The 15391-nt window shown below is 40.0% G+C and overlaps 2 protein-coding genes across 2 annotated transcripts; one reads left to right on the top strand and one right to left on the bottom strand.

Annotated features, from left to right (window-relative positions):
• Positions 1 to 14094, top strand: rundc3aa (RUN domain containing 3Aa). The gene is made up of 11 exons (XM_042720608.1): positions 1 to 219; positions 9020 to 9135; positions 9668 to 9739; positions 9894 to 10044; positions 10134 to 10223; positions 10375 to 10455; positions 10533 to 10698; positions 10841 to 10998; positions 13421 to 13540; positions 13620 to 13720; positions 13896 to 14094. The coding sequence occupies exons 1-11, from the start codon at positions 140 to 142 to the stop codon at positions 14036 to 14038; spliced, it is 1278 nt and encodes a 425-aa protein (XP_042576542.1). The 5' UTR covers positions 1 to 139; the 3' UTR covers positions 14039 to 14094.
• zwi (zwilling) lies at positions 7469 to 8490 on the bottom strand. The gene has a single exon (XM_042720607.1). The coding sequence runs from the start codon at positions 8324 to 8326 to the stop codon at positions 8078 to 8080; it is 249 nt and encodes an 82-aa protein (XP_042576541.1). The 5' UTR covers positions 8327 to 8490; the 3' UTR covers positions 7469 to 8077.
• Positions 14095 to 15391: the final 1297 nt, after the last annotated feature.

A 15391-nucleotide genomic window follows, 5' to 3' on the forward strand; every position in this document is an offset into this window, starting at 1 on the left:
TGGCCATCAGCCCCGGTCTCTCCTCAGCCGGACCGGACACACGGCGGCGGCGGAAGGAGGGAGGGGTCTGAGCCGCTCCGGGAAACTAGAGGCTCGTTGCAGCCTCCGCCGAGTGAAGTCAGGCTGTTTCCAGACCGCAATGGCTATGGGTCTTACGTCGAAAAAATCCTCTTCTAGAAACATCGGCGTGGAACGCAAGAATCTCATCACCGTCTGCAGGTAGTTTTATTGCATGACACACAGCGAACCACTGTCCACGACACGAAGCGTGCCAATATACCAATGCCTAGGTAATTAAAACTGTCTTGAGGTGTATTTCTAATTGTATTTTTATTATATATTTTATTAATTAGAATATAGGCCATAGGATATAGCACCTTTTTTTTTTACTTTTTTTTTTTTAAGCATTAAAGATGAGACCCTTTAAGGACGTACGGTCCCTTATTTCATACCAGCATCAATGACGTCATTACATCCATCCGACCATTTTCATGCTGTGCACTTGATAATCAGGCCAAAACCGCAATATGACCTTCTCCCTCACAGAGCCTTTCGCAGGAATGTGATTGATTGATTGTTTTTTTTTTTTATAAATATGGGTTTTTGGAAAAAAAAAATTTCTCAAATAAAGAAAACACTAATAAACAGGATCATGCATTAGCACTAATTTGTATGTGTTAAAGTCAATATAAAAATCTAAAATTTGACCCTATTTACTTTCTAATGCACGTTCCTGTTCTTTTGCGCATGATTCATCATCATTGCATGGAATGTAATCTCTTTATCTTAATAACTTTTTTTTTTCTTGATGTCATTTAGTCCATACATGCTATTGGATGTTAACCAATAAAAGATGATATCATGTTGATTTCCCTTGCATTTACTGTAAATAATAATTAAAATGTCAAAATGCAAGCCGGATTGTGTTTTAAACAAACTGTAATTATTTTCTTCTGTGTTATTTTATTGATCAGCAAATCACACTAGAATGAATTTATTGTCAGCTTGGTTTCATTTGCATCATTCATTCAGTGTGCTAGTGGATAAGTCAGTTTACTAAATAAATCTCATCTGAACCTCAGTAATTAGTAACTTACAGTCTTAGTAGTTTACAGATGCTTCATCAATTCAGAAATTGAAAGCCGTTACACGGCTTAAAAAGTAAGGTTTTTTATTGGCATCAGTGGTTCCATGAAGAACCTTTAATGTCCATAGAACCTTTCAAATACAGAAAAGGTTCTTTATATTTTTTAAAATGTGACCCTGGACCACGAAACCAGTCTGAAGTCGCACTGGGATATTTGTAGCAATAGCCAACAATGCATTTTATGGGTCACAATTATTGATTTTTCTTTTATGCCAGAAATCATTAGGATATTAAGTAAAGATCATGTTCCATTAAAATGTTTTGTATATTTCCTACTGGAAATATATAAATACTTAATTTTTGATTAGTAATATGCATTGCTAAGGACTTCATTTGGACAACTTTTCTCAATATTAATCAATATTAATCAAAACATATTTTTTTGCACCCTCAGAGTCCAGATTTTCAAATAGTTCTATCTCGGCCAAATATTGTCCTATCCTAACAAACCATACATCAATGGATAGCTCATTTGTTCAGCTTTCAGATGAATTAATCTCTTCTAAGTCACCCTTATGACTGGTTTTGTGGTTGTTCTTCAAAATAGTTAATTTAAGAACTGTTCACAGAAAGTTTTTTTGGGGAACCATGGTTCTTCTATGGCATCACTGTAAAAACACACTTTCGGAGCCTTTATTTTTAAGGGTGTATGTTTTCTAGCCATTATCAGGAGATCCACATCATAAGGATCTTGACTCAAATGCCACTTATTGTACGCTTGCAATGCTACGTGCACACTTTGTCCCAGCACACTGTGTGATGTGCGTTGGTGAGTCATGGCTGAAGCGTATGAGGCACACACTGAATTCCATCACTGCATTCAGTTCTGCAGGGCTGTGTGGGACTGCACCGGAGCTGCACTTTACCGGTCAGTTGGTACAGCACATTACGTGGGTGCTGAATAATTCATGTTTGGGGGCGCCCCAGGCATAGGACATGTACAGTTGCTAAATGGACACATAGAACACTGTCACTCCTGTTGGGACAGCAGCACCATTGTGTTGTCATAATGGAAATGCAGTCAAAGAGATGATTGTGATGTGGCGAGCTGTTGTGACATCATCATCCCCATCTTTTTGCCTGTAGTATATAAGAGTATGGGTTCTATAAGGGTTAATATTAATTCTCCCCAAAAAATGTATTTTGGGATTATATATGGAGAACAACATGAAAATAGATCTTCATTAATGTCAGCACATATTTATTAAGTATACAGCACCGTGGTTAGAACCAAACTTTCCAAGGTTCTACCATCTGGATGGCATAATGTAGGAATTGTTAAACACATGAAACGCATGCTATGCTAATGCGGTTTGGAAAAATGAACAAGAAAGAATTACAAAAATGGACTTCAGACCTCACAGATTATTATAAACACAAAGACGCTTTTGTTGAAAAGGGCAGAGGCCTTTCTCTCCTTCCCACATCTCTAGTATGGCCATGCAAGATCTGTTTGAAACATTTAAATGACAAGTTACACAGGACGAACAACTTGACGAAGAAAAAAAAAAAAAGATTTTTGAATCTTAATTAATGGCTGCTAGCAAAGAAATCTTGAACACTGCTTAATTGGATCGTGATTAGCTCAGATTACTCGGTGCTCTGAGAGAAACATAGCTAAAACCTCCTGTGCTTCTCTCATGTGTCTTTTTCTCTGGTACATTGAGATCAGGAGACCATTATGTTTATTTCCTTCACTCTCAATCATCAAACCCTCACTCCCATTGTCATGTCTCTCAGTCCACAGTGAGATGCCCATTAATGAAAAGTTGTTTTTTAGTCTTCAGCGACTTTTTAACCAGGTTGAAATAGTCAGGGACATGTTTGAATTTGGCCCCTAAATCACATTGGGCAGTGTAGTCTTCATGTTAAATCAAATAAATGGCAAATCTAACCAATATAGTTCTATAAAGCATCTTTGTTAACACTGAGAGCTGTTGACATTGTGGAGAAGGGTTCTGACCAACAGAAACATGGTTATTTTCACTCCCCATAACCTACCCACTTATCTCAAAGCTGAGTTTGTTCTGCGCTAAGATCGAAACATTAGTGATGTTGCATTTCTGCTGCTTTTTTCAATGGTTACACACACTGTCTGGATCTCTGACATGCTATAACTATAGACAGTCAAACAGTTTACACAGTTTCAGTTTTTACACTCTACAAAACAAACAAATGTCAGTTTCAGAGGGGATAAATAAAGGTTTCAATGTAAGGGCACTCAAAATACGTTTACATGTTTGTCGGTTGTTTTTACCAATGGGATACCTCGAATGCACTGTAAGTTGTTTTGGATAAAAAGAGTATTCCAAACATTGTTTCCATGTAACAAGGCAAGAGCTCAGTACTTTGAACCATGAGATCTGTAACAGTGAATGGCAGTCACATCATCAGTGATAAAGGGCAAGTTTAAGACATGATGCAGTGTAAAACAGGGCATGATGACTGCCTCCCAGGTCAAAGTCGAGAGGTAAGAGTTCCAGCGGTAAAAGAAAGGCTCTTGTTGATGTCCCCATGTCTTGACTTTCCAATATAATGGAAAGGCCAGTTTTGCTCATCTCCTTGAGAAAGTTTTCCAGACAGCTGACACTAGTAATGTAAAGGTGTGTACTCCGGTGATTCAAGAACTCTGCAAGGATGAGCATTTGAATTCAGTGTCAGTCTTTGTACAGTACAATCAACAGCTTTAGTTTTGTGTATGACTTTTCATCTGAACTGATATACAGAAGTCACTGTAGATGATGTCTTATGGGAATTGTTTTTTTTTTCTAAAGGATATAGTTGTCTTGATAATGTGTTCTATCTTAAATGAGCTTTTCTCTGTTTCTCTTAAAGGTGCTGGGGATCAGTGTTATTCAAACATTTTTAAAGGGTTTGGAATTGGGTATCAATTGCCATATTTTCATCTCCATCCTTAAGATCTAGTTCTCTGACCATCTGATTTCCTAGGAACATGTCAAAATCATATTTATTTTACCAAACATGTCTTGGCACCAGCTCAGCGTCCTCTGACTGGTTCTTCCATGATCAACTTTAACTTCTAACTCAGAACAATGAGGCTGAATGCACAAATACACAAACAATCATTTTCACTTACTTCACTTCCCAGCACATACCTAACCCACCGAACTATCCTCCAGTTATAGTAAAAAAAATTATACTGTTTTCTTTAATATGTGTCACAGTCATTTGAATTCATATGAACTTTTTAAAAGTATTTTCAATCTGCAGTCTCTCTGGGGGGACTTTACTGAGCAATTATTGGATGGAAAGGGTGGTAAAGCTTATCCAGAATTAGCAGACAATGCTGGTACTGCCTACAAGATGGGTGATGGAAGTGGGGGTGAAAGAAGTTAATTAAAAAGTTCAAAACAGAGAGTGGGAGGGAGATGTAGTGAAAGGATCATTGGTCAGGCTTGGGAGAGGAGGGGCAGAACTGGGAAATAGGGATGATTGATGGAAAGGGTATAGGAGAGAGGTACAAAAACAATCTGGAGTTATCTGTAGGCTTTAAAAGCTGAGAACAATCCAGAACTGGGAGGTTATTCATAGTGTCTAGTCAAAAGTGCCTTGAAAAAACTTAACAAAATCTTAAGAACAAGTGCTATGAAGTTATATTTCATAGAAGGGTCTGGCTTTTTGGCCTGTTACCGAGTGGGCGTGACCAAGGACACAAAAGCCATTTGTTAAGTGGCTGCACGTTTGTTTTTCAGTGTCAAATCGTACCAAGACAGTCTTGCTGCCACATTCCTATATTAGCATTTTAGCCCTCACCCTGCTGACCCTGAGGGACATGCACGTCTTAATATTTACATTTACACATTGTACAGTTGTCAAACCATGTCATATACTTGTGTTTTTCACTGCCCTTGTGACCAGGCATTGTGTCCAATCAAGGTATTTGGTTGGCTGGTGTTGGGAGTTATCCATCCTGCAATGATTAGCATTGTTCTCGGGGCATGGGATTGCCCTACCCTTGTGGAAGACACCTCTTGGTTTATTCATAGAGCCAAAGAAAAAATCAAAACTCAAAAATCTTTGTTGTTTAAAGTATGCAAATCTAACTGGGTTGTCATTACAGTTGCACAAATTTTGCCCTGGTCAAATGACGAAGCAGTGAAACAGCCACAATTAAACAACTACAGGTGACTAAACTGAAATCCAAGCTGGTAAGATCAGTGATCATTGTCGAACCTTGGAATATTGATGTAACATAATGAAATATGTTAATTAGCACAGTTTAATGATGTTATACATAAGTAATTTTATTATTGCTACAGATAAAAGTCCATGGTATAACCATCATCCTTTGGAGTTGGATTCATTAATTACTAACCTGTATCCAGGATGTATTCCAGAGAAATCTTAGGTAAACAAAAAAGTGACTTGGTCCAAAAGGTACAGGTTTTTGTTTTGAATGGCAAAAATTTTTCAAGATGCAATAACTTATCTCCACCGAAGGTTCGCTCTGATGATGATGATGATGTATCCTCAGCTGTTGGTGATATATGCCTATGTTTTATTTGTTCCCAGCTTGGTGAATCTGTCCCCCCATCCCACTCCCAGCACTCTACACCCTCCCCAAAGACTTGGCCTAACTGCCCGTTAAAGAGTCTTCCTCTTGGGCATAAAGGCCTTTCGGAAGGATGTAGTCTTGGTGCCTCGGCTGATGAAGGAGGCACCACCCATGGAGATCTTCGTCTTGCCACTGGTGATGGTGGAAGAGCCCAGGGATGTTGTGCTCTTCCCACGGGAGATCGAAGAGTTTCCCATCATGAGCTTGGTCTTGTCTCTCTTGATCGATGTGCTCCCCAGGTTGAGGGCCGTCTTGCCCTCTGTGAAACTGGTGTTACCCATGGCGGAACCGAAGGTGGTGGCGGAGAAGCTCCAGGAGGTCTCCTCCAGCAGCCAGCCTAGATGACCTGACCTGGAGCACGTTCAGAGTTAAATTTTCTCAACTCTCCCTTGGGAAGCTTCTGCTCGCCTGATTCTACAGGATGAGGTGATGATGGCTCATCGCGTGCCCTGGCAGCAACGCATCCCAACGTACACAGACAGTGTCTGGCTGGGTGTGACAGTCCAAACAGCTAGTGTCGGGATGGGACCAGAATGCTAAGCGTGGTGAGAGCAACCCCCATGCAGCATAAAGCTCTTGTTGAGAAGTGTAACGTGGGATCTGCAAGGCCACATACCTCCCCTGTGTGCCGTGAATGGACAGAGGCTGCCGTAGGAGGCCTTAGTTCTATCTGGGGGCAGAGCGGACAGTAGACTGCATTGTCCCATCACTAAAGCAAGGCACTGAAGAACACATTGTTGAGCAACACAATTGGTGGTGACATCACTCAGTTCCATGGCATTGTGCCTCCCTAGAACCGCTATCCTATGTTATACTGTAAATGGCTTCTGAGAAGGGTGTCGTGTTGACTGCCCAACACAGATTGTTGAGACTCAAGGGTGTGGTCTGCTTTCATGAGTTTATGTCAGATCCCCAAAATATATAGTCAAATAAGTTATTGTTGAAAGTGTTTTGTTCAGTTTCTGTTCTGTCCAGCTGTGAAAATGAAAACATTTCCTATATAGCCAGTTCTTGAGATGCTTGCTTATTGTGCAAGCTTCTAGGTAAAGTCAGGTTCACACTGTAAGATTTTGGCTTCTTGTCAATAAATCTAAACCTGACAAAGTCTGACCACTTCTACTAGCTGTCCATGAGAAAACTGGGACCAAAGTCTTGGCTATGATTGCACAGTCTGACATAAAAGAAACATTGTAGTGCGCTGTGGCTTTTACCCAAGATCTGATTTGGGTCACGTTGTATATTTTGACAAGCAGTGTGTGCCCAGCTTAAGGTATATTGAAGCAAACCCACTGAAATATTTTAAAGATAGACACATTAAACAATGTTTTAACCATTTCAAAGGTCTATTTATTGACAATTCTGATTTAATTCATTGTTATACTGGTTGATTTGTGCTACATTTAATGTAAGATTAAGAAGTCAAAGAATGAACAACGCACATTTTAATTGTAAGGCTATGGCTGAAGTTAAAACTTTTTACTATGACTTGGTTAGTCCATTCAAATAATACAATTCCACTTGCAAAACAGAATCTCAGATCTGGATCATTATTAAACTTACACCCTCTTCTGCATGTGAACAACAATAACAGCCATTCTAATTGTGCCAGTGCACACCCTCACACATGCATGCATGTTCTCTTCATGAAAACCAGATTGGTGTCTGATCTCTGAACATGTTCTCAGACAAATCTTTAATATAAAATCATCTGTAATCTCATTCAGTGACAAAACACATCATGCTCAGTTCCAAGCCAATTTTAGATATACACTTAAACTTCATTTTGCATCTAGAATGCATTGTGTGCGATTCTAGAGCAAGCTGGCAAACACTTGCATCTTACAAGACATCCAACCTGCTTAAACGCTCTGCTACAAAGTTAATCTTTGTGGACACACATACACATATGCTGTACATATACTTTTTGCAGTTACATTTGTGTCTTTAAGTCACAGATGAAAATCCCAGTAGAGATTCCATTGCTTCTCTTTGCCTCTTTTAAGGGAAGTCTTAACAACAGTGACAGACTTCTCCCCTTGACTTAAAGTGGCCTTGCTCAAAGAACTGGTAGTCTCTCCGTGAGTGATTGTAGTTGTACCCACCACAAACGCAGTCTCTCCCTTCCTCAGTTTGGTCTTGCTCCTCGAAAGAACTGTCTTCCCCCATGAGATGGCCTTCTTGCTTTTCATGAGTTTTATTTTCCCTTTTGTAAAGCAGGTCTTTCTCAGTAAAAGAAAAGCCTTGGCTTTTGAGTCGTCCTCTTGCTGTATATCGGTTGTCTCGTCCTTCTCAGTGCTCTTTCTTGCTTTTGAAGTCTTGGTCTTGGTTTCAGCGTTTATGGATCCCTTTTCCATCTACTTGGTCCGGCGCTTGGGCATGAGGGCCTTGCGGATGGAGGTTGTAGTTTTGCCTCGGCTGAAGCTGGCTCTGCCCAGGGAGATGGTGGTCTTGCCTCTGGTTATGGTAGAGTCGCCCATAGAGGTAGTGGTGACCCCACGGGTGATTGAGGACTTGCCCATGGTGATGGAAGTCTTGCCCCTGGCTATTGAAGAGCCGCCCACAGACAGGGCAGTCTTCCCTTCCGTAATACTGGTGTTCCCCATGAAGGCATGTAGGTCGTCAGGTCTTCAGACTCTCAGTTCTCGCTCTGTTTTCTCTACCCTTTGAGTGGGCTAGAGTCCTAGCATACCAGCGCCTTGTAGGTTTGACTGTTCTAGGAGAAAACTGTACACGGTATCGGGTCAGCCCTAAATAGATCACACCACCAATTCAGCAAGTGGGTGGGTGGGGAAAGTGAGCGTGGGTGTGTTAGGATATGAGGGAGATTCGCTCACTATACTGTTGCTTTAAAAAAAAAAAACAACAGGCGCAGAGGATGGAATGGAACTCAGGCGAGGACAAAGGTCTCCACGCCGACAAGTAGCATAGAGCTGTTGGCAGGGGCACAAGGACTCCAATTGTGATGGCAGGAGTGGTAACGTGAATATGGCATCAAAAGGGCATTGTCTAACACACAAGACAATTGGGATTGACCTCAGCAGTCCGCTGTGGCACCGCTCTTGAAAATGCCTGTCTTTACATCAGCCAAAATGGCAGTGTTGAGCAGGGCCTGCACCGATGCTAGCATTTGTGTCTGTCTGTAAGATGCAAATAATACAGTTAGCGAAGTGTGGAATTTCACTGCGTGGTTTTGTTTTTCTGATGAATTTGGACTTTCCAAATCGGATTTGTTGTAGCATATCTAGATAACTAAATTTACTATATATTGCCTCTCCGTTACTCTCTCTTTCTCTCAGGTTCTCTGTGAAGACGTTGTTGGAAAAGTACACTGCAGAGCCTATCGATGACTCATCGGAGGAGTTCATCAACTTTGCAGCAATTTTGGAGCACATCCTCAGTCATCGTTTCAAAGGTATATGTTTAAACAACTTTTCCTGTCAATTGACCCTTAGCAGGGATCTTGATTGGCAGGCGATCTGACTAATCATAACGCAGAATCCACCATTTCAGACAGGAGAGTATAGATAAACTTCAGTGGACTTAAACTTGAAAAATGGTGTATTGACGTCTTTCTGCGGTTGGAATAAAATACCTTCTGATGTTCATTCATGTTTATTGTGTGCTTTTACTAGTAAATATGAAAAGATGATCAGTTCACGTGTGCTGCTTGAACTGAGGCACTACAGCAATCTGTCACAACACATTAAAGAGCCACAAACAGTACTTATTGTTTGAATTTCTTAAAAAAAAGCTAAATTTGTTTCTTACCAGAAATAACCTGCTCTGTCTGGTCTGTCAGCTTGTTGTCAGTTTCCTCTTTGGAAACGGTTTCCTCACTCCGTGATGTATTTTTCACTGTGTGAGAACATGATGTGTAGCGAGGAGTTAACTCCCAATGTGTCTTGGTACTCGCTAATAATATGTGGTGATTTTTATTTTATCAGGTCCAGGTGGTTGGTTCAGTTCAGATGGCCAAAGGAGTTTCTGGGACTATATCCGTCCAGCAAACACCAAAACAAACAAAAAATTAACAATTAGAACATAGAGAACATAAAAAAATAACAAACAAAGACCAAACACCTACACACTCAAACACTCAAGCACTATAACTCCTAACTCCTGAGACGATTAGCATAGCATGTGTTTTGTTTTGGATGCTGGTGTGCTGATTTATTTCATCCTGCTTCACTAGCAAAGCTTTATCTGCAGCTGTTTACTCTCTCGTTATCCTACAGGGACGAGCCTGGATTCGTGTAGCTTTGATGGAAAAGCGTTTGTCTGAATATGTAGCCACTGCATTGAGAGACACTCGGACAACCAGGTTATAACTCTGCTAACTTCCATTTTGACAGCTGTCTTTATCATTTCAAAGTAATTTGATAGATTTGTAAATCTATATTTGCACTGCAGGAGATTTTATGATGATGGTGCCATAATGCTCAGGGAGGAGGCTACTGTTCTGACAGGGATGCTAATTGGACTCAGTACCATTGACTTCAGGTAAAAACACTGCATTCATGCTCACAAATGACACTTACTTAAGCGTGAATGTGTTTTTTTTTCAGGAATGTGTCATTTCTTTGCCACTAGTGGCACTAATCAGAATAGTGAGATATGATACTGACTGTTTGTCTTTTTTTGCTGCCATTAGTTTCTGTCTAAAAGGAGAAGTTTTGGATGGAAAGACACCTGCAGTGATTGACTACACACCTTACCTAAAGTTCACCCAGAGGTAGGTTTTCATTTGCTGACCAAACACAAATCCTAAACCTTATAGTAGCCTTATTAATATCCTTTCTGCCCCTGCAGCTATGACTACCTGAGTGATGAAGAAGACCGCCGCAGTGTGGACAGCAGTGCCAGTGATGAGAGTGTAGCTGAGCATCCTTACATTCCTTTGGTCACAGACGAAGAGACCTGGAGCAACAAATGCCGAAAGATGGAGCAAAGATTCAAAATCATCCATGCCCAAAAGGTATTGAGAGCTTTCCAAAATTCTCTAGCAACTAATGACCAATTTGGATCAGAAAGAAACCAGCTACTATGTTCTAAAACACAGCTGATTAAAGCAGAAATAGTGCATTCAAATACTAATCCATAAATCCTGGTAATTTTAGGGATATTTAGAGGAATTGGTCCGCTTGAGGGAATCCCAGCTGAAAAATGTAGAAACCGAGAACAAGCGGCTTGATGCTAAACTAGAGGAACTACAGGTCCAGAGTCAACAGGAGAAGAAGGAACTGGAGGCCATTATACTGGAGCTTCAAGCTCAACTGTATGCACACACACTATCACACCTTCTGCATTTGTGTCAACTAGAATCCTAGTGAAAAATAAATATACTAAAATGTATTTGAAATCCATTTATTGCATGCTAAGTGTATAATAAGAATACCCTGAAATTGTATTTTTGGTATTGGACCAGTATGCTTAACGTCTGCTAAATTGGAACAACTAATTGAGGGATAGTTCACCCAAAAATGAAAATTATGTCATTAATGACTCACCCCTCATGTCGTTCCAAACCCGTGAGACCTCCGTTCATCTTCAGAACACAGTATAAGATATTTTTAGATTTGGTCCGAGAGCTTTCTGTCCCTCCATTGAGAATGTATGTACGGTATACTGTCCACGTCCAGAAAGGTAATAAAAACATCTTCAAAGTAGTCCATGTGACATCAGAGGGTCCGTTAGAATTTTTTGAAGCATCGAAAATACATTTTGGTCCAAAAATATCAAAAAACTACGACTTTATTCAGCATTGACTTCTCTCCCGGGTCTGTTATGAGCGCGTTCACAACACTGCAGTTTAGTGATATCCGGTTCGCGAACGAATCACTCGATGTAACCGGATCTTCTTGAACCAGTTCACCAAATCGAACTGAATCGTTTGAAACGGTTCGCGTCAACAATAAGCATTAATCCACAAATGACTTAAGCTATTAAATTTTTTAACATGGCTGACACTCCCTCTGAGTTCAAATAAACCAATATCCCGGAGTAATTCATTTACTCAAACAGTACACTGACCGAACCGAGCCAGATAACGAACGAAACATTGACTCGTTCTCGAGTCAAGAACCGTTTCTGTAGGACGCGTCCGATTCGAGAACCGAGGAGCTGATGATACTGCGGATGCGTGATTCAGACTGACACACAGCGCGTCTGAACCGAACTGGTTCTTTTGGTGATTGATTCTGAACTGTTTCTGTGCTAATGTTATGAGCGCGGGTAAACCGAAGGCTTGAATCAAGGGCAATCATCGCCAATGAAGTCATTACGTCGAGCGCAAAAAAAACTGGTGAACCGTTTTCGGCAACCGGTTTATTGAATCAAACTGTCCGAAAGAACCGGTTCGCGGAAAAGAACAGAACTTCCCATCACTACCGGTGATCCGAAAACCGATGCAACTGGTTCTTGACTCGAGAACGAGTCAATGTTTCGTTCGTTATCTGGCTGGCTCGTGTCAGCAGTTCAGTTCTCTCTTCACAGCAGTTCAGTCAGTGTACTGTTTGAGTAAATGAATTACTCCGGGATATTGGTTTATTTGAACTCAGAGGGAGTGTCAGCCATGTTAAAAAAATTTAACAGCTTAAGTCTTTTGTGGATTAATGCTTATTGTTGACGCGAACCGTTTCAAACGATTCAGTTCGATTTGGTGAACTGGTTCAAGAAGATCCGGTTACATCGAGTGATTCGTTCGCGAACCGGATATCACTAAACTGCAGTGTTGTGAACGCGCTCATAACAGACCGGGGGTGAAGTCAATGCTGAATAAAGTCGTAGTTTTTGGATATTTTTTGGACCAAAATGTATTTTTGATGCTTCAAAAAAATTCCAACGGACCCTCTGATGTCACATGGACTACTTTGAAGATGTTTTTGTTACCTTTCTGGACGTGGACAGTATACCGTACATACATTCTCAATGGAGGACAGAAAAGCTCTCGGACTAAATCTAAAATATCTTATACTGTGTTCTGAAGATGAACGGAGGTCTCACGGGTTTTGGAACGACATGAGGGTGAGTCATTAATGACATAATTTTCATTTTTGGGTGAACTATCCCTTTAACGTATGCTAAATTGGAACAACTAATTGCATGCTAAGTGTACTAACTAATACATTTACATATTTATGTGATTAATAAGAATACCCTGAAATTGTATTTTTGGTATTGGACCAGTATGCTTAACGTCTGTTAATTGGAACAACTAATTGCATGCTAAGTGTACTAACTAATACATTTACATATTTATGTGATTAATAAAAATACCCTGAAATTGTATTTTTGGTATACTGAACCAGTATACTTAACGTCTGCTAAATTGGAACAAATAATTTTGTATTTAAAGTGCTGAGGTCCAGCTAAAGATAATAGTGCTATTGCAAGTATACTTCAGGTACACTTTATCTTGCATTTATACCGCTATTACTCAAAGATCATACAATCCTCATTAATAGTGACATTAACACACATTTAAGGCTTAATATTATGAAATGTGCATTTTGCACAAGTAGTACTCCAAATAAAGTGTATTTATAATTTTTTTATATCAGGAATTCTCGAGCAATATGGTGAGTTAATATGTTAATAAATTTGAACTATACTTAGGATGAAATTAATGTATTTTAAATGTGTGTTAGTTTTTTTAATTAAGGAAGTCTCTAATGGCTTTATTCTTGTATGTTGTGCAGCACTGGCATCATTCCTTGTGAGTCCTCTCATTTGGTACAAGGACTGTCTATTCCACTCATTAACCAATGGACAACTGCACAAGCCGCCAACAACCAAGGAAATGTAAAGCTGTTCCGTCGGTAAGCACTGACTCTATATTTGAAGTCCCACAGGAAAGCTCTAGTCAATCCAGTCATGAAATTTTGTGTTTGGGTTTAGGAGAAGTTTTCACAGTTTGGACCTCTCAGTTGATGTGAGTTTGAACTCTGACTCTCAGAAGGAAGACAGCAATCAGAATGGAGACTCAGCGTGGTCAGCAGGTAAAGACACACAGATTAACACACAATACAATCATGTTTGAATACCGATTACTAATTTTCTCTCTCCTCCCTCTCCTCTCCTCCTCCTCCCTCTCCTCTCCTCTCCTCTCCTCTCCTCTCCTCTCCTCTCCTCTCCTCTCCTCTCCTCTCCTCTCCTCTCCTCTCCTCTCTTCAGCTAAAGACAACACTCCCTCAATGCTCGGTCTATGTGGTTCTTTGGCTTCTCTACCCAGCTGTAAGTCACTGGCAAGTCTCAAGTCCAGTGAGTATTTGGTCAACATCAGCACAGAGCCAAGTCCTGCCCTGTCTCCCAGCTAGGGGGCGCCAAATTATGAGCTGAAACAATATACAAGGTGTTTTATCTGAATTTGGTTTTTATGACAACTGTGAGATCTTTCAAAAATCCATGAATGAACAAACCCTCCAGCACTTTGGTTTTTATGAGGTTTCCTTAAAAATCCATCTTTCACACTTTCCAGCATTTGTTATTTTGTTACTCTTTTTGTCTTCCACTCTTCAGTACAGTCTTCATCGGCATGTTTGAGATTCATTCCCTGAGCCTGATATTAGAGCCCAAAGGCACAGCAGCTTATCTCCGTTAGCTCTGAACCCATTAGTCCTTGAATTCCCAGCACCAAAGGCACAAGCAGATCAAAGTAATACACAAAACTCAAGACTTGGCAGTTGTTCAGTATACATTATTCATCTAAAATAAACATGAACATACAGAGTAGCACATCTGGTCATGTTACCCACAGTCAAATCTCTGATTTAGATGTATTGCCTTATTCATATGCTAATTAGCAAAAGATACAAGGGAATGAAAGTGAGAGACCAGGGAGGGAAGTGGACAAAAGCTGTTGCCTGTGTCTGCATGTGAAATGCACTATATTCAGGCTGTATTTGCCTCTGCTGACTTGATGTACTTGCTCCTTTGACAGTTATATGATGTGACTGGAAGTAACTGCAAGTGTTGTCAGCTAAACTCAAATCTTTTGTCATATTTCTCTTATTGGTGTTGCTTCATTTCTTGTTTGCTCAGTTACATAATTGTATATTTTGTTATGCGGTGGCAGTGCTCTGCAGTTTTGAATTGTAATAAATGATTATTTTGTAATGTCAACTCAGACTTGTTTGTATGAATATTTCAAAGCATATAAATCTCACATTCTTTTCCCAGATGCTTCAGGGCAAACAGCAGTCATAACAATAGCAGCACTTCCTGGGACAACTCGACATCTAGTGGATATTGCCTGTAATGGCTTTGCTTTGCAGGAAATGATCAAACAGAAAAATCTACTTAGAATTGGCTTATGCTAGATACAGAGTTTTAGCCATGTTTTCTACAGAAAGAAGAAATGTGATGTGTAGTAATAAATGAAGCAATATAGGCATATGATAATACAAATATGGTAGTACAAGCAGTGTAAGAGATTTTCTGTTTTAATCATAATAAACATCAGCAATCAGTTTCTGATGGATAAAATTAACCCCTGCACTACATTTTCTTACTGAATATCCCGTTTCACTCAGAATATTATGGAAATAACACAGGTTGCAAAAAGCCAACTCATATTGACTTCAAAGAAACATGTTATCTGGCACTTTGTGGTCAACACCCGCACTTCTTGTGCATATATATCAAGTATATACTTGCATGGGTACATATTA

Source organism: Cyprinus carpio, chromosome B3, assembly GCF_018340385.1.
Source record: "Cyprinus carpio isolate SPL01 chromosome B3, ASM1834038v1, whole genome shotgun sequence".
NCBI lineage: Eukaryota > Metazoa > Chordata > Actinopteri > Cypriniformes > Cyprinidae > Cyprinus > Cyprinus carpio.